Source organism: Physeter macrocephalus, chromosome 17 (genome assembly GCF_002837175.3).
Source record: "Physeter macrocephalus isolate SW-GA chromosome 17, ASM283717v5, whole genome shotgun sequence".
Classification (NCBI taxonomy): domain Eukaryota; kingdom Metazoa; phylum Chordata; class Mammalia; order Artiodactyla; family Physeteridae; genus Physeter; species Physeter macrocephalus.
Window position 1 is genome coordinate 52,220,317 of NC_041230.1, and position 27,908 is coordinate 52,248,224.

Below are 27,908 nucleotides of genomic sequence, written 5' to 3' on the forward strand. Positions count from 1 at the left end.
ACAAGAACGCTCTTGTTAGGTGAACGAGACCCAACAAGAGCAGCCCCGCGCCCCGCCCTCTGAAGGTGGGAGGTGCGTGCTCTTATCGATAGGCCTGTCTCCCACTGACTGAGTGTGGCCCCCGGGGGTGCTGACCCCCTGTTTCAGGCTGTGCTTGGGCAGTGGAGAAAGATCCGAGGCAGAAGTGGTACCGGGTTTGGTGGGCGCTGAAGGTGGGGCCCTGTCGGCGAGAAACCCGGAATGTCCCCTGCAGCTGAAACGGGCAGCGGGTCAAGAGGTGTGACCCCGGGGCCCCCCCCGAGGCGTCTGCCCTGGGGCAGGACTTGCCCCTGGATGCTGAGAAGTCGCAGTTATCTTGGCCAGAAGGAGACGGCGAGACAGGAGGAGGAGAGGGCAGTGGGCAGCTTCCATCCAGGGGTCCCACAGTTGGTTCAACCGGTCTCCTGTTCCTGTTCCTGGATGGTCCCGGGGCTCTGCCTGGATAGGCTTTTAGTGAGCAGCTACTGTGTGCCAGGGCTGGGGCTTCCCAGAGCGAGGGACAGCCCCTGGCTGCCGGTGAGCTGGAGCGTCTTCCCCAAGACTCTGGGAGGGGGTTGGGACAGCCTCTGGCTCGCTGCTGGGAGGGCCGCTTGGCATCTGTTTCTCCGCAGAAGAGAAGTGACCCTACTTGCCTTGTTCACCGTGTGCTTTCTTGAGGAGTTATGTGTGCTCCCTGGGCCGGCTGGGAGGCAAGAGGGCTGAAGATCCTTTGGCCCAGACCCCTGACTCAGGGAGGGCTGTGCCGGAGGGGAACAGGACTGGGCGAGTTGAAGGCATTTCTTGCTCCCTAAAAATACACATATATATACATATATATAATGGTAAAATATACGTAATATAAAACTTACCATTTCAGCCATTTTTAAATGCACTCTTCAGTGGCATTAACTACATTCACACCATTGTGCAGCCATCACTGCCATCGCCGTCATTCATCTCCAGGATTTATTCATCCTCCCATTTCACAGATGAGGAGACTGAGGCTGAGAGAAGGGACTTGCCAGTGTCCCCGAAAAGTTAGGGGCCGAGCAGGTGCTCCGAGGATCGGGGCTCCTCTAGGTTCTTTGCTGACTGGCCACTTCCCACCTCCCGAGCAAGGAACCCATCGGAGACATGCACGAAGTCCCTGTGTCTAGTGTCGCGGAAGCCGAAGCCCAGCCCTCGGGGTCTCCCAGGGCCTGAGCTGGGGGCGTCTCTGCAGTTTGGGTTCTTACACCCACCCCTGACCCTGACCTCCTGGTGCACATTTCTCGTCCCCCTGCAGACCTGGGATGAAGAGCTGGAGAAGTCGGCGGTGGCCTGGGCCCAGGAGTGCATCTGGGAGCATGGGCCCAGAAGCCTGCTGGTGTCCATCGGGCAGAACTTGGCCGTGCACTGGGGCAGGTAAGAGCCGCTGTGACCCCCTACTTGTGAACAGGGGTCTCACTCACGCCGCCGAACCTCCAAGGTCTTGACAGTGTCTGTTAAATGTCGCCCACGGACCTTCCCCCAGGTCAACCGGGCCACATTCCCAAGCACCCAAGCCAGCTGGCAGCCCCTCCCGGGCTGGGGGCTGGTTGCCTTAGAGGAAATGGACAAAATGTCTTCTGACCGGTTAAGACTCACTGCCCACGTGCTGTGCACACGAGTCCTCAGAATGGGGGCCCAGGGTCCCAGGGTCTGCTTTCGTTGTGCCGCGCTTATTGAAAAGTTGGCCTGGACCGGAAGCAGCCCCTCAAAGTACAGGTCAGGGTTTGCTTTCCTTCAGCCGCCTATTTACTCTATTTCCAGCTCTTTAAGCGTGGAGTGTAACGGGGCCACGAGCAGCTGCATTTTCCTTTAGCCAGTGCCCTTCCGGGAAGGGCCTGGGCAGGTGTCACCATGGGTCCAGAGGTGTGACTTCGTTAAACCACAGCAACCCAGTATTCTTTTCTGCTTCTTATGAAGTCAGTCTTATGACAGCATTAAGAGAGAATGTCTAAAGGGAACCAAACCCATCGATCCGCTGCCCTGGTTCAGCAATTTGCGTGTTTCTGGGCTTCTGGGCTGCATCTGGCTGTGGGCCGGCATGTTTTCACATAGTTGTAACTGCGGCCAGGACAGCTGTTCATTCTTTTTTTTTTTTTTTTCCTTCTCATACGATATCAAACCATTTTCTGTTACATAGCTGTCAAGGTTATCACCTTGTCAAGGCTGCCTGTGGGCCATCAAGTTGGCAGACTGGAATTTAGTCATTCCATTCTTTTTTTCTTTAGTTAATTAATTTATTTGTTTTTTGTTTTTTGGGTTTTTTTGGCAGTGTTGGGTCTTCATTGCTGCCTGGGGACTTTCTCTAGTTGAGGCAAGCGGGGGCTACTCTTCGTTGCCGTGCGCGGGCTTCTCATTGCGGCGGCTTCTCTTGCTGTGGAGCACGGGCTCTAGGCAGGTGGGCTTCAGTAGTTGTGAGGGTGGAAGCAGAGAGACTAGTTAGAAGCCTATTGAAATAACCTTGGTGAGAGATGATGGTGTCTTGGCCCAGGGTGGTAGAGGTGGAGTGGGAAGAAATGCTTGGCTTCAGGGCCTATTTTTTTTTAAATTTTTTTTTGGCTGCGTTGGGTCTTCATTGCTGTGCGCGGGCTTTCTCTAGTTGTGGCGAGCGGGGTCTACTCTTCGTTGCAGTGCGCGGGCTTCTCATGGCGGTAGCTTCTCTTGTGGAGCACGGGCTTCAGTAGTTGTGGCTCGCGGGCTCAGTAGTTGTGGCTCGCGGGCTCTAGAGCGCAGGCTCAGTAGTTGTGGCACACGGGCTTAGTTGCTCCGCGGCATGTGGGATCTTCCCGGACCGGGGCTCGAACCCGTGTCCCCTGCATTGGCGGGCGGATTCTTAACCACTGTGCCACCAGGGAAGCCCAAGCCATTCCATTCTTGTAGCTAGGTTTTTTTTTTTTTTCTTTTCCCCCTTGGCTCATTTGAATGATTTCAGTGGGAAAACTCTGAGGAGTAGGACTGGTGGGTCCCAGGGCACAAAGCCTGTCCCCCTTCTGGGTGAATATGGCCAACTCACTTTACAAAAGAGTCCCTCTTCTGAAGGCCCCTCTGCAGCCAGCTGTTCTCTTTCCAAAACCACCCCAGCCTGGCTGTGAGGTTCCAGGGAAATAGACTGGCGATGGGTTCCCTGTGGCCCTAGAGCTCTGTTGCTGCGTGTGTCTCTTTCCCCGAGCTGGCCCCAGGAAGGGAGGCTGCTTCTCCAGCCACGGCACTGACCGTCACCGTTCCCTGGGTCCTGACAGTAATCGTTACAAGACTTCTAACCACCCGGGTCCCCAAGGTGCCCTCAGAAGTCACCAGTCGCCGCCACATCTGTTCTCGTTATTGAAACCGCTTTGTTTACGCTTGCTGGTGACAGCGAGGGGGGTTCCAATCTGGTTTATTTGCTTTCCCGGTGCCAACCTGGCAGATGGGGCTGAAGCGAGGGGGCGGCGGCCACCAACAGTGGCTGGGGGCGTGCTTCTTAGGGGTGGGGACAAGGGAGGGCTCAGGTGATAAAATCCCAAGGGGGAGCTTGCTACAAGGGTTTGCCCAGCTGACTGCAGGGCTCTGCACACCTGTGGCTTCCTGTGCCTTGAATGAGTTTTCTCCCTTGAGTCTGAGTCCCCGGGTCCCCAGGCAGCCAAGGAACGAAGCTGGTCATGACGTTACAGAAACGTGAGGCTTTAGGCTGCTCTTTGGCTGTGTGTGTGTGTGTGTGTGTGTGTGTGTGTGTGTGTGTGTGTGTGTGTGTGTGGTGTGAGACAGGGACCTGTCTGCCCTGTCCGCCATATCCAGCTGTTTCCCAACTTCCAGACCCTCCCCTGCCACAGTTCAGTTATCTGGGCAGGATCTGTTCAGTTATCTACTTACTGTTTTTCTCTACATTGACTTTATCTATTTTATTTTATTTTATTTTTTTTGCGGTATGCGGCCCTCTCACTGTTGCGGCCTCTCCCGTTGCGGAGCACAGGCTCCGGACGCGCAGGCTCAGCGGCCATGGCTCACGGGCCCAGCCGCTCCGCGGCATGCGGGATCCTCCTGGACCGGGGCACGAACCTGCGTCCCCTGCATCGGCAGGCGGACTCTCAATCACCGCGCCACCAGGGAAGCCCATCTACATTGACTTTAAATGGACTTGCACCTTCAGTTTTGTCTTAAGCAGTGATATCTGTGAAATATGGGATTCCCCAAATGTACGTGAAAATTAATACATAATTATTGACATGAAAAAGAACTCACCGGGAGCCAGGTAAAAGTTTCCCACACACACTGGTGGCTTGTAGGTCACCCAGGGACACTCCTGGAACCCAGAGGAGGCCAATTCGGGTTTTAAGCACTTTTAACAGATACCGGGTCGGATATGGGGCTGTTGGCCCAAAGAAGCGCCCCCTCCAGCTGCCCCATGGGTGGCGGTGCTGCCGGCGGGGGTCTCCGTCGTTGGGTGCTTGGTGGCCGGCACGTAACAAGCTGATCTGCCCCTGCAGGTATCGCTCTCCTGGCTTCCACGTGCAGTCCTGGTATGACGAGGTGAAGGACTACACCTACCCCTACCCCCACGAGTGCAACCCCTGGTGTCCGGAGAGGTGCTCCGGGGCCATGTGCACCCACTACACACAGGTAAGGCTGAAGATCAGGTGTGACCTCAGTCTGGCACCCCCAAACACTGTCACTCACCTGGCCCTGTGGGACTGTTGCCCAGTCAGAAAACCTCTGCTCTATCATTGCCTTAATTTTTTCCTTTAATTCAGCGCTACTCAAAGTATAGCTGGTGGGCCAGGCTGTTTGTGGCCAGTTCACAAATATGGAAACTGAGAGTAAGCAGTAGAAACTTCTATGGCAGCTTTACATTGCTGGGGAATTTTCCCTGTGTGTTTTTTTGTTCTTTTTTTTGTTTGTTTGCTTTTGTTTTAAAGAAATGTGTGGATCTTTAACAGGTTAGGGGAAGAATCTGGTCCTTCACCTCTTCACCACACACCCCTTTAGCGCCAGCACCTTATGGATCCAGGCCAGATTATGTCACCCTGGTCATTTGTCCCTTGAGCTCAGATGTATGGATGTCATCTTTTCAGATAGTTTGGGCCACAACCACCAAGATTGGCTGTGCTGTGAACACCTGCGAGAGGATGAATGTCTGGGGAGATGTTTGGGAGAATGCGGTCTACCTCGTCTGCAATTACTCTCCAAAGTAAGAACAAGTGACATGGTTTTATGGGTTGGGGTGTGTTTGCCTGCTATGGAAGACCCAACTAAAACTGGCTTCGGTGGTAAAATCTCTTTATTATTTCACATAACAAGGCATCTAGAGGTTGGTGCATCTAGGTTAGCTTAATAGCTCAGCATGTCAATGAGAACTTTCTGTCTTCTTGCTGTATTATCCTCTCCTCACGGTCCCAAGATAGCTGTAGAGCACCAGGCATCACATCTTCCCAAACAGAAGGGAAGAGAATGGTAGGAAAGGCCTGTCTCCTTAGGCTTTTCTCACCCGTGGCCCACTTTCTCCTTATGTCATTAGCCAGAACTAGACCACGCATGGACGTGGGGGACCCAGACAGCCCCAGTTGGCTGTGACCAATGAAATTGCCCCAGTGGGCTTTGCAAGTCAACCCCTGGGGCTACTTGAATAAGTCAGAAGCAGGAGTAGTTGGCTGGGCAACCAGTGGGGTCTGTCACAGAGATTCTTTCTCTCTGAAAATACGCAGCAGATGGCACTCTAGAAAATAGGTGTTCGTGCTAGTCCTAGTTTTTGCATCTTTATATTTCCCCTCCCAGAAGGGACCTCATCACACCTTTGGGTCACAGTCTGTCTTCCTCTTTACAGCATCCTGATGTCAACAACGTGTCACTTATCCCTTTACTCCTTCACCTCCGTTGCTCATCAGACAAATATGTGCTGATTCTCAGAGACCGGCTCACCCACTTTACAGCCTGTGGTTTGCACACTGGCCACTGGGCTGGCCGCCATCCTAGCGCTGGGCCCTGCACGCAGTGTGCCCTCGAGGCGTGTTTTCTCCATGACTGCATGAAACAGGAATGACCTCATTTACTGGGTTGGATCAGGAGTGGCCGTGAGAAGGTGGGGTGAAGAGGGAATCGCTGAGGTTGGGAGGAAAATAGAAACTCTCTGTAAAACCATCTGGCACGCCTGTGGTAACGGTGTCTCAAGCCGCCCACAGGGATGAGGGCCGGGGGGTTACGTCATCCGTGGGAGGGACCTGAGCCCCATGGTGGAACTCCTTGCAGAGGGGCAGGTGGGGAGTGAGGAATCATTTGATTTAAGTCTTTATATTAAAAAGTACACTGGAAGATCCAACCAGAAATACCATTCTTCCCTTAGTTAGCCTTTACCGCTTTCTTGAAAAAATAATGACTTGTGTACAGTAAAGTACACTAATCCTAAGAGCACAGCTGGGTAAATTTTCACACATACAGACATGTATTAGTCGGCTCAGGCTACCGTAACAGAATACCACAGATCGGGTGGCTTGAGCAATAACACGTTTATTTCTCACAGCTCTGGAGGCTGGAAGTCCAGATCAGGGTCCAGCAGGGTCAGTTTCTAGTGAGGAGTCTCTTTCGGCTCACGGATGGCCATGTTCTCCCTGTGTCTCCACATGGCGTTTCCTCAGTGTCTGCTGGGGGTGGGAGGGGGAGGGGGAGGGAAGGGGAGTTGAGCTCTCTGTGTCTCTTCTTAAAAGGACACTAATCCTGTCAGATCAGGGGCCCACCCTCGTGACCTCATTTAACCTTAATCACCTCCTCCGAGGCCCCGTCTCCAAATGCAGCCACGTTGGGGGGTTAGGGTTTCATCATACGAATTGGGGGGTGGGCACACACGTTCCGTCCATGCATACGTATATGCTTTATGTATGCATTATGTGTACCTGTGTAACTAGCACCCAGGTCAAGGGAGGGAGTATTTCCAGGGCCCCAGGCTGGAAGGGGGGGGCTCCCTCATGCCCCCCAGGGTGGCTGACGTTCTGACACCCCTCCCCGTCGGTCAGTCTGTCTGGTTCAGACCCTCCTGTGAATGGACAGATAGGCCGTCTTGTGCCTGCCGTCGGTCCCTCAACACCGTGTCTGGGAGATTGGTCCGTGGTGTGGTGTGTTCGGTGGGCAGTTTTTTTCAGATGTCTTTGTGGTTTTCCATGATGTCCACAGCCTCTTTCTTCAAGAGTCCGAGCCCCCGGCCGTGCAGGGGGCAGTGGCTGAGAGGGTGGGCCCTGGGGTGGTGTCTGGGCTCAGGTCTCTTTGGGAGGGGCTGGGGTGCGGTGGTCTTGCACCTCGACGGCCTCATGGGTGGGGGGAGGATGCTCACTTCCTGGGGCTGTTGGGAGCTGGGAGGTTGCCCGTCTACAGGACACCTAGCACCCAGCCCGCATCCGCCACCGGTAACCCAGAGGGCTACTGCTCCAGCTGTGTGGGAGACTTGGTTTGTCGCTGAGGAAATGTGGAACCTACCTGTGCTGGTGCACTTGGCTGGGGGAGGGGAGGAGCCTGTCTGGGAGGCCCGGAGGGTCTGAAGAAACCTACTGAGCCCCACCCGGTGACAGGGCAGGTGCTGGGGTACCCTGGGTCCGCCTGGCGATGGTCCATTTGGGAGGCTCATCCCGGAGCCCCCCGTGAGCCCCTAGCCAGCCTGCACGTGGGGCAGAGGTGCTCAGCGGAGCAGGGTCTGCAGCCTGGTGGGGGATGTTATCTTGCCATCCGTGGGTGCAGATTATAACAGTACCCCCCAGCCCCCCTCCCACCATCCCCGGGCCCGATGCCCACGTGGCCCTGGCTGATGCCGTTCTGCTATTTTGAGCCGTCCGGGGGCAGACAGAGAGTGTCTCTTCTGCAGCTGTCTCCCGGCCATCACCATCGGGACCCCTCCTTGGCCACCCTGGACGGCCGCCAGAAATGTCACCCAATGAGGGTGTTGATTTAGCAGATGCTCAGAGAGCATGTTGCTGTCACCAGGGGCTGGCCCCAGTCTGAGGCATCCACACAGTCGCCCCCTTCGTCTCATGACCACCCCCCGGGGTTACCCCACTACAGAGAAGGGGGCAGAGGCTCAGGGTCGAGGGCCATTGGCTGGGGTCACCCGGCTGGCAGGGCCAGGTCCAGCCCCGGGAGTCTGCTCATCACCTCTCGGCCGTGCTTGGCCCAGGATCGGGGCCGCGAATCTCTTTCCTGAGTGGACAGGCAGGTGACGGGGCACCCATGAAGGAAGTTTCTAGAACAAATCACGGAGACTGGCTCCCAATCACTCACCTCTCCGGCTTGTGCTGCTAAAGGCCCAGGTGCTGGGAGAAGGGCTTGGCAAGTCCACTCACCACCTGCAGCCCGGCCCCTGGAGAAATCCCACTGGCCGGCCTCTGGTTTTCCTGCCCTGGGAACTTCAAAGGGAAGCGGATGGCACCTGTAATGCCCAGAGGGACCTTGGTCCCAGCCCCGAGAGCAGGGTGTGGTCACAGGCTCTGAGCCCCACGGCCTGGGTTCAAATCCCAGCCCTCCCGCTCCCTCGTTGTGTGACCCTGGGCGAGTCCCTTAACCTCTCTGAGCCTCAGTTTCCTCTTCTGAAAAAGGACTGAACTCCAGCACGCCCCTCCTGGGGTGTTGGAAGGGTGGAGCGAGCAGGTAGGTATGTGGTAAACGCGAGGCGCTCCCTGGAACAGGCTCACGTTTCCTCATTGGAGAAATGGCTTCAGAGGATCCCAGCAGCCTCCAGTGCAGAGGCATCGGGGCTGGGCCTGGGGGTGGCTGACAGCAGTCAGAGTTGTGTGAGGGAGCAGCGTGGGTAGGTGTGAGGCCACAGGACAGAGGTGCAGGGAGAGGGACGCTTCGTAGCTCCCGACTGGGATTCTTCTGGAATTCTCTAGACTGTGTACACAGGAGGGGCTCAGGGCAGGTGCCTTTCCCCCTTCACACCTTCCTTCCTCCCTGACCGTGTCTGGCGTCCCGAGAGGCTCCAGAAAGGAGAGAGCAGCACCCCGGGCCCTGGCGCGGCGGCCCCCTGACGGTGTTTCTGGTCTGTCCTCAGGGGGAACTGGATCGGAGAAGCCCCGTACAGAACTGGCCGGCCCTGCTCCGAGTGCCCGCCCAGGTACGGAGGCAGCTGCAAGAACAACCTGTGTTACCGAGGTAGGAGACGACTTCGGAACCCTCTGGAACGGGTTTCCCCTCCAGTCCCTGAGTCGTAGGGTGGCTGCCCTGAAACGGGGAAGTTGGACAATCTGGGGGGGATAGTGCTCCCTCCTGCCCTCCCCACCTCTGGACTCGGGGTTCCGCCCCAGCTCCCCGGGGACACGGCTGCCCATCCCCCCAGGGGGCGTCCCCCGTGGGAGGCCCCCCTGCCCTCTTGGTGCGCAGAGTTTGGTGTAAAACAGACAACGAACAAGGAATTTAAAACAGCCACGTGACTCGCGGTCCGTGCGAGCTGCAGGCCGGGCAGGGGCCGCCCCCGCGGCTTGTCAGAGCCCCTCCTGCCCGTCCTTGTCCCCCGCCGGCCACCCAGCCGCGTGTGCAGCTTGTCCAACAGCCCTTACTTGTCAGGAAGCTGTGTTTCCCCAGCCGCACAGCTGAGGCCGAGCCGGAGCTTTCCAAGGCCGTGTTTCCCGGCGATGCCGGCATTTGCTTTTTGCCTGCAGCTCAGAGCGTTCCCGCGTCCCCCGCTCCTGTGAAAAACGCACGTTTTTCGCGCCTCAAGCGCTCCTCGCATTTGGGACTGTTTCCTCCGGCTCCGTCCCAGAAGGAGCAGAGCCCGCCAAGGGGCTGACCGTGTTTTTGAGGTTGAGATGTGTTTTTTCCCCGTGGCTCCATCAACAGCTCTTGTGATGGCTGAGGGGGTGGTCTCAGGAGAGGTGGGACGGCGGGGGCGGGGGGGGAAGCAGGATCAGTCCAGTGGGCTCTGGGGTGAAGAGTGGGGCTCCCAGACCCTCCCAGGCCCGCCGTTCGCTGCTGATTCTGCCCACCGCAGGGCGGGCGTGGGGACCTTGCAGGCGGGGAGAGGCAGGGATCTGACCGTCCGGTCCGTGCCGGTCCCCTGGGCCGTGAGTTATATGCAGGTGGCTGAGCCCCCAGGGGGAACTCAGGGGGCTCGACCCAAAGTCTGGACGTGAGGCTTCTGGTTCTGGCTCTCCATGATTGCAGGCTGTTTGCTCAAACCAGCTGGTCGCTCTGCCATCAGCAAAATGGGTGCGATACCTCCAGCCTCCCATGGCGTGTCTCAGGCTCAGATGGGAGAGTCGCTGCGCGCGGTGTGAACGTACTGAGCGCCTGCCGTGTGCCGGGACGTTGCTAGGGGTGGGGTAGACTGTGGGGACCCCACAGTCACGGTCCTGCCCTCGGGAGCATGGTGTCCAGCAGGGCCACTGCCCCGAGGAGTGACCCGCGTCCTTCAGGGGAAGTAACAGACGCCTCAGGGCTCAGGAGCGGGAGGAGCCACCATCAGCCAGGTCAGGGAAGGCCTCCCAGGCAGGCGGCTGTTGAGGAAGAGGGCGCGGCCTAGTCATGAGGGAAGGGAAGGGCGTTTCCGGCAGGCGGAACAGCATGTGCAAAGGCCCGGAGGCTGAGGCGGGGCGGTCACGAGACTGTGAGGCAGAAGGGCCCACGGGGATGTGCAGGTCCCGGCAGCGCCCGCCCCGCAGCAGGGGCTCGGGAAGCGTTCGTTAGATGGAGTTTCTCCTGCTCTCCCACCCGCTCTCAGGCAACACCTCTTCACCGTCTTCGAGGGGGAGGCGCCCACACCTGTCCTTCGTGAAATATTCCCGGATAGCCCGGCTCCGATGCCTGGATTCGTGGGACAAGCATAGGTTTTAGAGTTCGGCACACCTGCCTGAGGAGTATCAACCCTGCACGTCCCAGCGGCGGGCACCTGGGCAGGGCATGTCATCTCTCTGAGCCTCAGTCTTCCTCTGTGAAAATGGGGTGATGTGTCAGCCCCTGGGGGTCGTAGGAGGGCTGAGAAGAATGCGGGCTGACACAACAGGCATATCAGGCCACAAATCCCCGTTCGGGCAGGTCCTGGGGCTGCTGTCCAGTCACCCAGAGGGGCAAATGCCCCCATCAGATCCTGAATGCTGATTTGGGGACCGTGAGGGAGGGGTGCCCGCCGGGGCCCCCCCTTGGCTCTCCCATTGGGAGGGGGCTCCGTGTGCGCACAAGGCAGGCTGTCAGGGTGCAGGGCAGGCAGAGAGGGGCGTCCCTGCGTTCTGGACGTGTGTGCTCAGTCACACTGCTTGCCTTCTTTGAGCCTCGGTTTCCCCGTCTGTAAGAGTGATGATGTCGTTCTCCCGCAGATGATTTGCTGGGAGGATGCAACAGGGAGGATGTGAGTTACTGGGACAGCAGCCTGCGCATAGTCAGTGCTTTATGAACACAGCTCATTACTTCCTTGGAGAGGTGGGAGTTGGGGAGGTATGACTGCGCTTACCTGGCATGGGGTTCTTCCTCACCTGGGAGGTACTGGGGGCCCTCTCCCAGCCTGGGGGCCCCATCCATCTCAGGATCCTGGCAGACCCCTTCTCTTCTCGGGAAGCCCAGCTCTGGTGTCACACCTCCTCCGGGGAGACTTCCCTGAGTCCACAGACAGGCAGCCCACCTGCCTCCGTGCTCTTACTGCACCCAGACTCTCCTTGGACTTGATTCACCTGTAGTTACAACTGCTGGTTCACTCCCGGGCCTCCAGGGCCACGTAGCAGGTGTGTTCTGCATGTTGTCTGAATAAATATACCCCCGATATCCACAGAGGGTCATTTTCAAAGAACACATGCGCACAAAGATAGCCTAGATGCTGGTGAACCCACCCAATGAAGCCTCCTGGACTTGTTTCTTTATTTTTGGTGGAAAATGCCCAACTTCACTTGGCGGGCATCCCGATTTTCTTAGCTAACCATGCAGAAAGTCTCTTCTAAAGCAGCTTATCTGCATAAGCTACTTAATAAGCCTTTATTGAGGTGCCTGGCAAGGCCTTGACCTATCATGGAGATGGAACAGGGATCAGGATAGACCGTAAGAGAAGATTCCATCCCTCCAGCCTTTCCCTGTGTGGCGATGCAGGGCGTGGACTTTGGGGAAAGGTGATTCGACTCTCAGCTGTGTGCGCTAGGGCAGGTCACATAGCCTCTCTGAGCCTCGGTTTTCCCGTCTGTAAAATGGGGCTGCTCATGCCTCCCAGGGCAACGAGAGGATGATGTGAGAGCTTGACATTAGTTATGAGCTTCTTCCCCACTTATGGAACCAGGCGGGAGTCTGCAGAATGATGTAGCAATGCTGTGTGCCTTGGGACCCCTGGTCCGGAGCTGGACAGTGCACAGGGTAACCTTGCAGCGAACTTGGGCACGGAATTTCCCCAGGCCTGTGCTGGTCCACACAGGGGATCTTAATTAGGATGTGATCAAATACAGCCCGTCCTCTGGGTAAGCATTCCACTTTTCATGTGTGTGTCTGAGGGCGAGGACTGTCTACCCATTTTCTTAAATAGTGAGCCCTCAAATGCTTTAGACTGCTTTACCCAACTATATTTGGCTAAATAAAGCCACGATTATGAGGTATAAAAATCCTAAAGGCCAGTGGAAGAAAACCCAGCTTATTCCAGAGACAGCTCTGGCTTTCAGTGAAGGACAAACCTGAATAGCCACATTGACGGGAAGACAGACAAGAGACAGCCGCTGGGTCCCAAGTGGGGTTTGCAAACCCAGCGTCTTCATAAAGATTTCACCTATAGCGTTTGGCTACAAATGATGTTTTCAGAATTCCTTTCCTGAATGTCTTTAAGCTTTGCTGGGACTGTTTTGTTTTTTTTTTTTCCCCCAAAAGAGTTCAAAGACAGAATTTTGTTGGGCGTTTTGATCATCCTTCACGCAGCAAATTTTGTTGAGCAGCTACTATGTTTTGGGAGCTGGGTGTAGCGTGGTGTGAAGCAGGCTGGCTGCTGGCCTCAGGGAGTTTACAGCTGGTGGGGGAGGTGGGTGGTGGTGAGCACGCCGTCCAGGAGCAGTACATGGAGGTCCATGAGCTCTGATAATGAACTTGGGACTCAGGATTGCTGTTCTCCTCCCGCTTAAACCCTGTCCATCCTCCTCATGGGTCAGGGTAGTGGTTGTGCTGTGATGAATCGGCCAGTGAAACAGCTGCAGAGTGTCCCGGCCTTGGAAAGCATCAGGGAAGATGTCACCTGCCCTTCGTATTCTTGAATGTCTTGTATCAACACAGACCCTTGGTCTGCTTTTTGGAGAAAAGCTGTTGCTCTTCAGAAGAAGTAAGCATAAGGCCGGGGATTGGTGAACACTCGATGGGACTTGAGTTTTAATCTGTTGACACAAAGAGGCCTGCGAGGCGCTTCATTCCTGCTCCTTGAAATCGTTCTTACCCAAACACATCTGTTGTCTTTTCTCATTGGAGGAGCTTGGAAGGCAGGGGTTTCTAACTTGGGTCCACAGACATCCTTGGAGGGGCGGGGGTCCCCCAGCAGAGATGCACACAGATTCATCTTTGATAAGGGTGTTCAGGCAAGCTCCAACAGCAATACTTTGCTTTACTTTGGCTGGAATTTATGGTGGTATCCAGCTGGCCTGATTATAGATCACAGTGAGTGGTTAATAGTTGACTTTCATGATGAAAACTGGAAGATAAACTGATGCTTAATAAATGCAATGTATTCGGTGAATTAGAATGTTTTGAAACATGAAGGTCATGATCATGGTTGGAGAAATAATAATATTTGGGTGGGGAAACTATTGGGACCCGCAGAACTAAGTTTTTTTAACCAAGAGTTGGCTCTTTGGCTCGTTCTAGATGACGGTTCCAATGTTATTGGGCTTCAAAACGTCAGTGCAGAGAAAGGTTAAGTGATCTTGACCTGTAGGAGTGGGGAAGGAAGCAGAATGTGCTGGTGGTCAAGGGCAGTGGGGTCCAGGAGCACTGACGAGGGTCTTCGTGTGCCATGATGGCGTGTAAATGAGGCGGACCCCTCCTCCAGTGAGAACCTAGAGCCAGAGGCACCTCAGCAGAGACAGCTACGGTTTGGGGTCAGAGGATGAGGCGGCTTCCTGAAGCTGCTTCCTTGGGCAGAGACGGGACAAGAAACCATTCTGATGATCCAGGGGTGGGCGCCAGGGCCTTGTAACCTCCGGTCAGCGCAGCCGCTCTTCTGTCCAAAGCAAACACGGCGAGCAGAGAGCCATCCATCGCCCCTTGGCGGGGAGAATCCCACCTGGCCAGCGCTGTCCTGAAATGTAACTTTCTCTTTGCCACTCAGATGACCCTTTGTGAAGCCAAACCTCAAACAAGTTTAGTTTCCAAATTGCTTCTTTATTTTTTCTGAAATGCATTTTGATTGAATCCCAGCATGTTGCTTTTCTCTCCCTCTTCGCTATTAAGAGACGTACGACCAAAAACCTGAAACGGACGAGATGAACGAGGTGGAAACGGCCCCCATTCCTGAAGAGAAGCACATCTGGGTCCAGCCGGGTGTGATCAGACCCACGAAGCCCAAGAAAGCCCCCGCCGTGAACTACATGAGTGAGTGGGGCTCTGCCCTCTGCCAGCCACCTCTGGAGGGGGCACTTTTCTTTGGGGTGGGCAGAGGAGGGAAACTGGTGGGTTGAGAGGTTTCCAGGTCGACAAACAGCAGGGAACAGGGTGGGGTGTCGCCTGCAAAAAGCACAACCTGAAGATGTTTCTAAAAAATGATATTTTTAAGTCATTTCAAAAGAAGCATTATAGGAGCTGTGCTTGGGTGGCCTTTCCCCCCCGGCAGGTATTTTAAGGTTAGACCTTCTCTCGTCCTTTCAGAGGGGACTTGGGCTGACACTGGGTTCCTGTTGGAAGTGCCTGGCTCCCAAAGGGAGAATGAACGTGCAGCGTGGAGCCCGGCTCGCGTGGTCGTCATGCAACAGCCCTGTGACTCGGACAGTCACCCGACTCTTTGAGACTTGATGTGTTCATCTGTAAAGTGGGAGCAGTAATGGCTCTGTCAGCATTTTTTTCAATCAGTGAGATATGGACCTGTGCATTTCCTATGTCCATATTTTACAAGAGGCACTGGGTTCTTTTTTTTTTTTTTTTAATTTATTTTATGTACTTATTTTTGGCTGCGTTGGGTCTTCGTTAAAAATGAAAAGTCTGTGATTCATTTAAAAAAAAGTTCATTTATTTAACTTATGTTATTTTTGGCTGCGTTGGGTTTTCGTTGCTGCACGCAGGCTTTCTCTACTTGTGGCGAGAGGGGGCTACTCTTCGTTGCGGTGCGCGGGCTTCTCACTGCGGTGGCTTCTCTTGTTGCGTAGCACGGGCTCTAGGCGCACGGGCTTCAGTAGTTGTGGCACGCGGGCTCAGTAGTTGTGGCTCACGGGCTCTAGAGCGCAGGCTCGCTAGTTGTGGTGCACAGGTTCAGTTGCTCCGTGGCATGTGGGATCTTCCCGGAGCAGGGCTCAAACCCGTGTCCCCTGCACTGGCAGGTGGATTTCAACACTGCACCACCAGGGAAGCCCGGCATTGTGTTCTTGACACAGGAGAACTGCAGCAATTACTAAGGAACAAGGCCGTGGATTCTAGACCTGGGACAAACCTCCTGGGCTGTATGTCAACGTTCTCATCTGTTAGTCTTCACACATCTCCTTACCAGAGCTGTTGCAGCCCTGTCAGGTTGCTGTGGGGATTATTTGCAGTAAACGGGGGCCACCCGGTGTCAGCTGTGCTTTGAGCTCACCATCAGGTTGCCTCCGACACCCCCCCTTAAGGCCGGAAGTTGGATGTTCTCCCAGAGACTTCCGGAAGTCCCCGGATGCCCGGTGTTCTCACGCTCACCCCTGTCGCACTTTCTTCTCCCTGGTCTCCCAAGACACTTCGCCTGCTAGGGCTCGCTCCTTTCTTTCTGCCCTCCCCTGCCCGGCTCTGATGACCCCCTCCCCGGCTCCCCTGTGTATGCGGCACCTTTACCGAAGGCTTGAGGCTCTGGAGGGCATTTTCCTACAGACACGGCACCAAGTGTGGGTTCTCTGCCCACCGGAGTCTCTCTTTTCCTCCAAACCTCACACAGCATAAAACTGGACTCACCCCTGAGTAGGAGGCCAGCTCCTGCCCATCTTTGTCAAAACTCCTCTGCTATTTTGTCAACTGCCCTGCCCTCAGCCCCACCAGTCTCGATCCCCTGGGCCTTCAAATGTCTTTCTCCTGGGCTTCCTGCCTGTTTAGTCAGCTGTGGCTTTCTTTGACCAGGAACTACGCTGATGTTCTTGTCCGTCCAGAAATTCCAAACGCTTCAGTTGTTTTTTTCTTTAATAATGTAACATTACAAAGTGATATGTCTTTTTGTCAAACTGTGACACTACTGCAAGATTCTGATATGTCCCTATAAAATAAACCAAAAAGGAAAGCTTGGCAGAGTCATCTTGGCTGGGGGCGGGGAGACGACGCTGGTGAGAATGGCTGGGTCCCCGCCAACCGGGCTGGGCAAGGCTCTCCCTCCAGAGCCCTGTGAGGCTCTGGGGCACTTAGCGTGCCAGGCTCCCTTCCAAGCCTACGTTTACTTTCTCATTTAAGGCTCACAGCAACCGTTGGAGGTGGATACTGTACTTATCCCCATTAGTAAGCAGAATTTCAACCTCAGAGAGGGGAAGTAAGGTGTCCAAGGTGACAGTGCTACTAGAAGGAGGATCTGGGATTTGAACCTCACCCTAAGCCTGCAGCCATTGGGCCATGCTCCTGTTCTCGTTATGACATGGATTCCAGAATGTTCCAGAGAGTTCCTCAGAGGGGGGATGGGGTCTTCTAACTCAGACCCACCCTCCCGCTTCTTGCCTTGACAAGTATTTCTGCATTTCTCTCCTAGCCCAAGTCGTCAGGTGTGACACCAAGATGAAGGACAAGTGTAAAGGGTCCACGTGCAACAGGTAAGGGCTGGCCCATCCCTGTCTCGCCGCCTACAGCCCTCTGAAGCACCTGCTCTCGGTCATGGGTCACATCGTGATCTGTCCGCTGATCTACATCTGTAGAAGTGCCAGATGTGCCAGCAGCAGATGCGCTATGGACAGGGAGATCTTGACCGATGTGTGAGGCTGGGGGCTCCCTCCCATCTCTCTCTGCATGAAGGGGTTCCCCAGAGCTCTGTGCCGGGGACGACTGGGGCTGCGGCAGCGTCAGGGCAGGTGTGACCGTGGACCGGTCCAGCACGGCTGCTGTGGAATCCAAGTCGGCCTGCTTCCCGAGGGGCCCCACCAGACAGAGCGGCCTGGGCTCTGTCCCCCAGCGTTGAACAAATTCATGTAGCTGATGGAGTCACTTGGTATCGTCCATTTCAGATGCTGAAAACCATCTGCCAAGAAGAGCAAGCTTGGTTTTGGCAACGCAGCTGCTGGGCTGTTCCTTCTGGCAGTGAGTGGCCAACAGGCGTAGCGGCCCTCCGTAGATCCTCAGGTTCACGGCAGGAAACTGTGTTGTCGGGGGAGGGGCCCTTACTCTCCTTCCTAGGGATTCTGGCATCCATTCCTCTAAAGCTGAATTGCGTTTTTATTATTTTTTTCTCATTTATTTATATTTATTTCTGGCCGCGTTGGGTCTTCGTTGCCGCGCACAGGCTTCGTCTAGGTGCGGCGAGCGGGGGCTGCTCTTTGTTGCGGGGCGCGGGCTTCTCATCGCGGTGCCTTCTGTTGTCGCGGAGCACGGGCAGTAGTGTAGTTGTGGCTCGCGGGTTCAGTAGCTGTGACTCGCGGGCTTAGCTGCTCCGCGGCACGTGGGACCTTCCCGGACCAGGGCTCGAACCCGTGTCCCCTGCATCGGCAGGCGGATTCTCAACCACTGCGCCACCAGGGAAGCCCTGAATCGTGTTCTTTAAAGCACACGCTAAAAGAGAAGGTATATTGTGTTACCTAAAAGAGAGGGTCCTATTTTGTACCACGGGGACTCTGGGATCTGGTTTGCCAGGACAATGCATCACTCAGACTTTGGCAGGAGTGTCCTGGGACAGACAGAGCAGCCCAGGATCAGATGTTCAAGGGGCTCATACGTCATCCCACGAGCAGCTGGCGATGGGCCAGCAAGCACTACGAAAGTAGAACCAGGCAGTTTGTTGGTGAGATGAGCAAGACGTGGCAATGAGGGTGGTGGAATAACCGCCTGTCCCCTCGCCCCGGAAGGGCTCTCCACTCGGCAAACTCACAGGTCTGGGATTCCCACAACACTCCCGAGTTGCCCCTTGCTGGTGATGTGCCTTTCTGAACCGCAAGCTTGTCACTAGAGCACCACGCCTGCATATCCATTGGGAAGAAATGACAAGGTCTGGAGAACATTTGTTGTTATAGCATCAGAAGAGTTGCAGGGTTGGGGGTAGATGGGACCCCCCCCCGCCAAGCACGGAAAAGGCAGGGGTCTGTCCACGTGAAGACTGTTAGATGCCTCCAGTCAAGATATAGAACTCAGCCCACCTGCAACCACAAGAACGCTCACGGTGAGCTCCTGGAAGCCGTCCCGCCGCCTGGCACATCAGTTTTCTGTACGTGGTGCTTTTACAAAAATAATATTTACTGGACTTCTTTTCTGACTTTAGAAGGTATTCTTGTTCATTGTAATTCAGGAAAACAACAACCAAAAAAAAGTATAAAGGAAAGAATAAGTGTCCCAGAATCTCGTGAACATCAGTAACGATTCTATGTAGTTTCTGTGCACTGATTAGGCTAATACTGCTTAGGCTTTACTGTTATGCGATCTTGTGTGTTACTGGTTTCACTTAAGATTTTCCAAAGTCAGTAACTATTCCTCAAAAACTTCATTTCTGGTGGCTGCGTAATACTCTGACATTTGGCTACACGAAAATATATTTGGCTATTCCTTTGACACCTGCTGACTTATTTCCAGTTTTTCCCTATTACAGATGGTTGGAATAACATGGAGATCTGACTTGCTGTCTTTTTGCTTGGGAGATTCAAGGATCAAGGGATATGAATTTTTTTTTTAATTGAAGTATAGTTAACTTACAGTGTTGTGTTAGTTTCAAGTGTACAGCAAAGTGATTCCGTTATACATATATATATATATTGTTTTTCAGATTCTTTTCCATTATAGGTTATTACAAGATTTTGAGTAGAGTTCCCTGTGCTATATAGTAGGTCCTTGTTGGTTATCTGTTTTATATATAGTCGTGGGTATATGTTAATCCCAAGCTCCTAATTTATCCCTCCCCCCGCTTTCCCCTTTGGTAGCCATAAGTTTTCTATGTCTGTGAGTCTGCTTCTGCTTTGTAAATAAGTTCATTTGTATCATTTTTTTAGATTCCACATATAAGTGATATCATATACTTGTCTTTGTCTGACTTACTTCACTTAGTGTGATAATCTTTAGGTCCATCCATGTTGCTTCAAATGACATTATTTTATTTTTTGATGGCTGAGTAATATTCCATTATATATATATACCACATCTTCTTTATCCATTCATCTGTCGATGGACACTTAGGTTGCTTCTTTGTCTTGGCTATTGTGAATAGTGCTGCTGTGAACATTGGGGTGCATGTATCTTTGTAAATTAGAGTTTTTCATCTTTTCTGGATATATGCCCAGGAGTGGGATTGCTGGATCATATGGTAGCTCTATTTTTAGTTTTTTGAGGAACCTCCATACTGTTCTCCATAGTGGCTGTGCTAATTTACATTCCCACCAACAGTGTAGGAGGGTTCCCTCTTCTCCACACCCTCTCTGGCATCTGTTATTTGTAGACTTTTTAATGATGGCCATTCTGGCTGGTGTGAGGTGGTACCTCATCGTAGTTTTGATTTGCATTTCTCTAATAATTCGCGATGTTGAGCATCTTTTCATGTGCCTGTTGGCCATCTGTATGTCTTCTTTGGAGAAATGTCTATTTAGGTCTTCTGCCCATTTTTTGATTGGGTTGTGCTTTTTTAAAAAATATTAAGCTGTATGAGCTGTTTGTATATTTTGGAAATTAATCCCTTTTCGGTAGCATCATTTGCAAATATTTTTTCCCAGTGCAGAGGTTGTCTTTTCGTTTTGTTTATGGTTTAAGGGATATGAATTTTGAAGGCTTTCTGGAAGGATTAACTGTTGTTTGTGAACATGATCACCATCATTTAGTTTTATTCTATTAAAAATCCCTTGACGCCTGGAAAATGCCACCTCCTTTCAGTCTGCACATCTTTGGTGACTGATGTCTGAGGATTTTTTTTGGTGCCTTTGAAGCCACTTATCTATATTCTGTGAATTGTCCATCTATTCAATTTGAACCTGAAGCACATGAAAATAGTCTTTAAGGAGGTCAAGTTGAATCTAATGGTGTCTGTGTGACTAGAAACTTCAGCCTGGGTGAATTGTGACTTGCTCCAAAACAATGCATGCTATATCACTGACGCTTTTCTACATGTAATAACAGAGCTATTGAAGGGAAAAACCCCAATAAATTCATGATGAGGTTTCATGAACATGTTTACCTCTGAAAATCATCTTCTTTCTTCTCCATCAGGTACCAGTGCCCAGCAGGCTGCCTGCACAACAGGGCAAAGATCTTTGGGACTCTCTTTTATGAAAGCGTAAGTATGGCCAGCATTTCTTGACATGGCTTGTGTGGACTCCTGTCTACGTTTTAAAAGCAGGTGGCTGGTTTTCAGGTGAACAGATTTTCTTTCCGCTCCTTAGTCAAACCCCGCTTTTCGTAGAGGTGATCCACGTGTGTTTCTGGGGTCACAAACTTGTGAAGCCACTTTTGGGAACTGGGGATGACCCTTGAGCAGACCAGTCTCCATTTTAGCCCGAGCATTAAATGCTCCACTGGATGGGAAGAAAGGGCTGTTTGTCCCTGTTCTTAGTTTGTAAAGCAACTCGGATGGGTTCTTAAAGATAAGCACCCCCTGGAACAAAGACGTGTTCTAGAGTGCAGTCAGAGTGCGAAGTGGGGTGAGCCTTGGCCCGACCTTTTGGCTTTTTGTGGGTTGAGGACAAGCATCATGGATGTTTCTGGAAACCATCGCTGACAAAGATGAACTCAGATGTGCTTACGGTCTGGCCCGTCCCCCGCAGGCGTCCAGCATCTGCCGGGCCGCCATTCACTACGGGGTCCTGGACGACAAGGGAGGCCTGGTGGACGTCACCAGGAATGGGAAGGTCCCCTTCTTTGTCAAGTCTGAGAGAAACGGCGTGCAGTCTTTGAGGTAACTATTTGGTGATCAGGGTTTCTGAAAACTTCTTTTCTGATTTTGAGAGTACTGTTGAAACTTTGAAAAGTCCTGAACAATATAAAGAAGCAGGAAAACAGTAAAGATGACCTTAACCCCATAACTCAGAAATCGCCCCTATTGGCCGTTTAGCCTATTTCATCCCAGTGGGTTTCGGTGTGTGTGTTTAATGTGGTTGAGTTTTGTTTCTTGTTTGTTTGTTTGTTTGTTTTTGTCGGTTGTAGGAAAGTTTATTGCATATTTAAAATTGACACTGCTCTTAATTATGAAATGTACACATAGCCATTAAGATACAGAAAAACGGAAATAAGGAAGTATTAACCTCTTCATTCCCACTTCTCAGAGATAATCTAGGTACATGACCTTCAAAAGCATACAGTCTTGCAATCTGATATGAGTTCTGAATCCTGCTTTTTCTCCCTTCCTTGTCCCTGAGAACTCTTCAGACACTTCAGTAATGACTGATGGTATCTTTGAGTTTGTAGGCTAATTTTTTTTTATACATTCTTATTGGAGTATAATTGCTTCACAACGGTGTGTTAGCTTCTGCCGTATAACAAAGTGAATCAGCTATATGCACACACACATCCCCATATCCCCTCCCTCTTGAACCTCCCTCCCACCCTCCCTGTCCCACCCCGTAGGCTAATTCTTTCGTTGCGGAGCACAGGCTCCGGACGCGCAGGCTCGGCGGCCGTGGCTCACGGGCCCAGCCGCCACGCGGCACGTGGGATCTTCCCGGACCGGGGCACGAACCCGCGCCCCCTGCATCGGCAGGCGGACTCTCAACCGCTGCGCCACCAGGGAAGCCCCCCGTAGGCTAATTCTTGATTGGCACTGTTTTTTCCCCCCTGAGAACGGGGCTTTTCATTTTTTAAATATACTTACTTGTTTTTGCAAGATGTTTTTCACGTAAGGTATGTGGATGGCTGACGGGGCAGACCATCTTCGCCATTTTGACTTTTGGGGGTTGATGGGGTGGGGGGGCCGTGAAGAGCAGCAGGAGGCCGTGTCCTCATCTGTCCATGGCGTCTGAGGCATAAGGTGACCAGGAGCTGGTGGGACCCACTGGGGGCTCTAGGGTCAAACAGACCCGGCTCTGACTTCCTCCTTTGCGTGACCTGGGCTGGCTTCTTCATCCCGTCGGGGTGGCTGTACTCTCATTTACAAGTGAGGGCCACGGCAGGACCCGGGGCTGACACCCAGCTAACCCACCACGAGGCAGCATGTCAGGGACCCCCGTGTCAGTGCCCATCCCAGGGTCTGCAGCAGGAAGGCACCCAGCAGACGCTCCTGTGATCGTTACAAGGTGGCATGTCCATGTCCCTTCCAAATAGTGAGGCTGCTCAGAACATTTCAAAAACTACGTGAGTCATTCTGTTTGGAAACGCCTGGTTTTTCGGGCAGTGTTGCAATATTCCTTCTTCTGTCTTAGCTGGGGATTTTGTGTAAACAAAAAAAGAGCAAGGAAGTTTAAACGAAAGCAAAGGAAATATGCATGGAGAGATCAGCAAAGGAAATATTCATGGAGAGATCGGTTGGGTGACCTCAACCGCAGCCTTGACCAAGGGTTCAGGTCCTGCATTGCCTGGGACCCTTGTCCTGAATCCATTCCTGGTCCCTTCCAATGGCTAACTTTACGTCTAGAGTGGGGTTCTTCACGTCTTAGAATTAGAGTCGGGGAGTCTGTGAACGCAAAGCAAATTGAAGCTTTAGTTTCACGAACCTCTAATTGAAATGTGGTATTTTCTCCCGTGATGGATGTTAGCCCTCAATCTGAGCAGCACTCGTAGGGCCAGTGACCTTGTCACGGGTAGGAGTCCACGTGATGGAGACACCTTGAAACAGTCTCTGCTGTCATGATCCCCAAATGACGGTAGTTAGAAGACCTGCCGCTAGATTCTGGTTTTAATACGTTAATAAAGATGCACAGCTATTACGCTAACACAAATTTGTTTTAATACTTTGATAATGATATTAATAATACTCGATTTCCTTCTAATCTTTTAAATTTATCATTGCATTTTAAAATCATTGTTCTGAGAAGGTGTCCGTAGGCTTTACCAGGCTGCTAGAGGGATCCCTGGCACAAAGAAGACTAACGAGCCCTGCTCTAGAATGTCCTAAGGGCTTTCAGGCTGACGGGAAACAAGTAGGAAAATGTAAAGTTGAGGCCGTAAATAAAATAAGTGCAGGAACAAGCGTGTACTTTTAGACGCATTTCTGTTTGCATTTACCTAATGATTCCTTTTACAGCAAATACAAGTCCTCCAGCTCATTCACGGTGTCAAAAGTAAAAGGTAAGCTGGCCAATCTTTTCTTATATGACCACAATACACAGGTTATCTTGGGTTTCCCTGGAATTTCATTCCTCTTAGTTATTGATTTAATGTTTACCATGTCTGCTGACGTTGCTGTTCTCAGCATTGTAAAGATGTTTAAGAGGTTCCTGAGGAGGTGGATTCTTTAACTAATTTTTAAAAATATCATACCTTAGGGGGAGTTCCCTGGCAGTCCACTTGGCGCTTTCCCTGCTGTGGCCCAGGTTCAATCTCTGGTTTGGGAATTAAGATCCCGCAAACCGTGGGACACGGTGACAAAAAAAAATCTGAACTTGGCAGTGGACCTAGATAGCTAACCTGAAACACAGGCATGGGTTCCCAGCTGACTGTCCCAGAAGTACTAATGCCTGGGTCTAGAGTAGCTAATAGGTTGCATAGGGAGTGTCAATTTCTAGTGAGTGATAGTGGCTACCTGGAGCGTTGTTTTGAGAAGGATTCTGAGGCCTCATTCTGGGCTCAGCAGAGCACGGAGCTTGATAGATTAGTAATGTCTGCCATGGACCAGAGAGGGAAACGTGGGGAAGTCCGTGGCCCATACTTGCTGTCTCTGGCCCAGCTTTTTGTATCGCCTCCGGGATGTTCATTTGGCAGGGTGGCACATGCATCCACGGGAGAGCATGCTGTAACCAGAACTGGGGTCTGGGTTATAGTTGCCCAGACCGGGCACTTGACTGGAATAGTCTCAGGCAGGCAGGGATGCCAGGGTGCCCCTCCCAGCACTCTCCCCTGGACCCTCTCCTTGATCCTTGCCCACTGACCCTTTCTTCTTTTGGGAAACCAATTCTTGTCATTTGCCCTGGATACAAGAATATCTGGTTAGATATCTTTATAAAAACATATAGCAGCTTTTCCCCCGATTACAAAAGTAATGCCTGTTTATTCCAGATAATTTAAAAAATACAGAGAATTGTTGAAAGAAAGAGAAAAAGACCTAAATTCCACCATTCAGAGATAACTGCTCTGAACATTTTGGTGGATATCTGTAGTGTTTCTTTTCCCTCTTCATTAAGAGTATATACATTGGTAATGTATACATTGATATGTTTTGAAAAATTGAAATGGAATTGGTAACCTTATTTTTTTTTCAAATAATAATATATCAGAAATAGTCTTCTCCTTTAAGTGGACTTCTAAACTTCATTTTAATGATTTCCCCAGCATCCCATTGTATAGCAGACCCTTGGTGTAGTAAACCAATCCCCTTGTCAGATTGCTGCATAGACCCCTGGCCCATCCAAGTGATAGGCTGGACCAAGAGTGGGCAAACTACAACCCTCAAGGCCAAATCCTGCCTGCTGACTGTTTTGTAAATAAAGTTTTAGTGGCACCTGGCCGCACCCATTCCTTTCCACATTGTCTGTGGCTGGTTCCTGCTACGATGGCAGAGCTGAGTGGCTATAACACAGACCACAGGGCCCACAGAGCTGGAAATATTTACTCTCTCGCTCTTTAAGGAAGAGTTTGCCGAGCCCTGGACCGGACAAGGACAGGCTGTCAGAGACTACAGGTGGCCAGTATCAGAACCGCTTTCTTACATCTGTTGTTAAAACACGACACGTGACCTTGAAGGAAAGAGTCACCTGCCCCTTGGGAAGGGTGTGAGCAAACAGCTCTAGGCTGGGAATCAGAAACCTGGACCCTCAACCATGTCCTGTGCAGCCTCAGGAGGTCTCTTAGCTTTTCTGGACCTCAGTTTCCCCATCTGTATAATTAGTATAATACCCACCATGAGGCTCCAGCAGGATAAAGTAGAGGCAGAGGCTTCAAGGTGGAAACGCACGGTGCAAATGAAAAGTTTGCTCGCCCCACAGAGAAACTGTTTAGGGTGATGACACCTTTGACCTGTAAAAACACTTGGGCCTTGGGTTTTCTCTCCTCCCTAGAGTACCCCTGGGGGAGGTGCCAGGAGCACTGGGGCCTGGCACCTGCTGGGGCCTCATCCCAGGTCTCATCCCGGTTCGGGGGCCCAAGGAACCCCTAGGACCCATTGTCCAGCAGCCTGTTTCACAGGCCAGTAGCCTGAGGCCCAGGCTCGCCCGTGACCTGACCCTTCCCCTGCGTGTTCCTGTTCACAGTGCAGGACCTGGACTGCTACACCACCGTGGCCCAGCTCTGCCCATATGAGGAGCCGGGGACCCACTGCCCAAGGTAAGGCTCCCTGGCATCTGGATAGGCAAACCTGGGGGCCGAGAGAAGAAGGGCCCGGTTGGGTTGAGGGTCACTGCGCGGAACCATGCGCAGCTGAGTTCTAGACGAGGCCCTGGTGTGTGTCCGCCCAGGAAGTCGGCCGCTGTGTGCTCCGCGTCAAGGACGCGCTTGACCTCTCCCTGAGACCACTCGTTCTCAGCCCTGGCTGCACATTGGAATTGCCTGAGAGGCGTTAAAAGAACAAATCCCAGTCTCCGGCCGTGGCCCAGCAGGACATCCACATCTTTAGAAGCTTCTGGGTGAGCCCCGTGTGTAGCCAGGCCCCAGGGCCCTGCTCTGGGAACTTAATTGAAAAGATGACTTTGCCCTTCTCGATTTGTCACCTCCACTGGAAGGAGAGAGTATTTGACTTCATTTGCCACCAGGCTCTTCCCAAGCCCCCAGACAGACCTTGGGACCTGTCATTCTTGGCCTCTTAGATCAGTCGAGACCTCTGGAAGCTGGGTGCCACTGGTCCCCTTGGAATCAGCTCTTTGATTCTTGTACTTGATCTGTTATGCTTTCTATGGGTCACTTTAGAACTAGCTCGTTAAAACTCAGCTTTTTGGAGGTATAATTTGCACACAACAAAATCCACCTGTTAAAAGTATACAGTTCGATGCGTTTTGACAAATGTACACCACGATGCCGGCAGAGAACGTTTCCATCACCCCGGCAAGTTCTCCTGTAGTCCGTCCCCCTCCCTCCAACTCCCCCCCGTATCCCAGCCAACCGCTGACCTCCTTTCTGTCCCTATAATCGTGCCTTTTCTGGAATCTCATATACATGGAGCCGTCACAGCACGGACACTTGTGTATCTGGCTTCTTCCGCTCTGCACAGTGCTTTGCGATTCATCTGTGTTGTTGACTGAATCGGTGATTTGTTCGTCCTTTCATGTTGCCAAGTGGCGTTCCATTCTGTGGACGTACCGCAATTTGTTTGTCTGAGGAGCGGGTTTTACTTCCATCTGCCCGAACCTGAATTGGCTGAGTTTTGGGAGGATGGTGCATCAGAACAAAAGAAGCGGTATCTCCAAAGCACCTGTTAGATCCTGTCAGAAGCTGGGTTATGTGGCTCTGAGATTCCACAAGCTGTGCGGCATGGCAAAAACAAAAACAGAAACAAAACAAAAATCTAACAGGTGGAGAACCCCGAGGTGTGAGCAGGGAAGAGCCCCGGGAGGGGGCCGGTGAGGGGAGGGGACCAGATGGGGTTCCTGAAGCCTCCCCTTTGCTACTCACAAGCCAGAGGGCTTCCGGCTGCCATTTTGCTTCCTTGGTCCCTGGGCTCCAGCCCGTGGTGTACCTGTTCCGGATAAAGACAAAAGACCTTTGTTTAAGTAAAGCTCATGCTGTTTCCTGGCGTGAGAGATTCCAGTTCGAGGCACTCTCCTCATCGCCTATGGCAGGGATGTGCCGACTGGCACAGAGGTGAGCTGACCCTTCCTGCCCCGGGTTATCAGTGCCCCCTGCCTGGAATATTCTGTGACTCACGGAGGTGAAGGCCTCCACCCTTTGCTCCTCCCCTACACAGGGAAATGGCCTTTAAAAAAATCTATTGATTGTAATCTCCATAATGTAGCCGCAGTATGAACCAGCCAACATCCCAGAATGAGAGGAACAACCCCTTGCAATCCCATACTCCCCTCTCCTAGATTTTTATTTCGTTTCACCTTGCTGTTTGTACATGTCTTGTCATATGGCTTTTTTTTTCCGTAAAGATATTCCATTTCATTAATAAGTGACTGGTCAGAAAAAAGAAACAGAAAGCATGCATTACTAAGGTACACTGAGTAAACCAGCAATTTTAATCAAGTAATCAACCAGCAACTGACCCCAAAACCTTTAATTCCTTTCATTTTAGTTATAATTTTTAAAAATTTTATTTATTTATTAAAAAAAATTTTGTTGGAGTATAGTTGATTTACACTGTTGTGTTAGTTTCAGGGGTACAGCTAAGTGAATCAGTTATACATATATAGATAGATAGATAGATAGATCTCCACTCGTTTTTAGATTCTATCCCATATAGGCCATTACAGAGTTTTGAGTAGAGTGCCCTGTGCTATACAGTAGATCCTTATTAGTTATCTGTTCTATACATAGTAGTGTATATGTGTCAATCCCAATCTCCCAATTTATGCCTCCCCATATGGGGTTTTAAAATTCTATATGCACTTTTAAGGAAGAATATC

The 27,908-nt window shown here is 52.1% G+C and overlaps 1 protein-coding gene across 6 annotated transcripts in view; it reads left to right on the plus strand.

Annotated features, from left to right (window-relative positions):
- The window catches only part of CRISPLD2 (cysteine rich secretory protein LCCL domain containing 2), a 68,474-nt gene that overhangs the window by 21,339 nt on the left and 19,227 nt on the right, over positions 1-27,908 (plus strand). For all 6 annotated transcript variants that reach the window (XM_028477472.2, XM_055078881.1, XM_028477473.2 and 3 more), the window contains 10 exons: positions 1,304-1,422; positions 4,509-4,641; positions 5,094-5,209; positions 9,047-9,147; positions 14,386-14,526; positions 16,838-16,898; positions 20,476-20,542; positions 21,030-21,160; positions 23,441-23,484; positions 25,602-25,674. In XM_028477472.2, the coding sequence (XP_028333273.1) occupies positions 1,304-1,422; positions 4,509-4,641; positions 5,094-5,209; positions 9,047-9,147; positions 14,386-14,526; positions 16,838-16,898; positions 20,476-20,542; positions 21,030-21,160; positions 23,441-23,484; positions 25,602-25,674 (986 nt within the window). The remainder of the gene's footprint in view (positions 1-1,303; positions 1,423-4,508; positions 4,642-5,093; positions 5,210-9,046; positions 9,148-14,385; positions 14,527-16,837; positions 16,899-20,475; positions 20,543-21,029; positions 21,161-23,440; positions 23,485-25,601; positions 25,675-27,908) is intronic.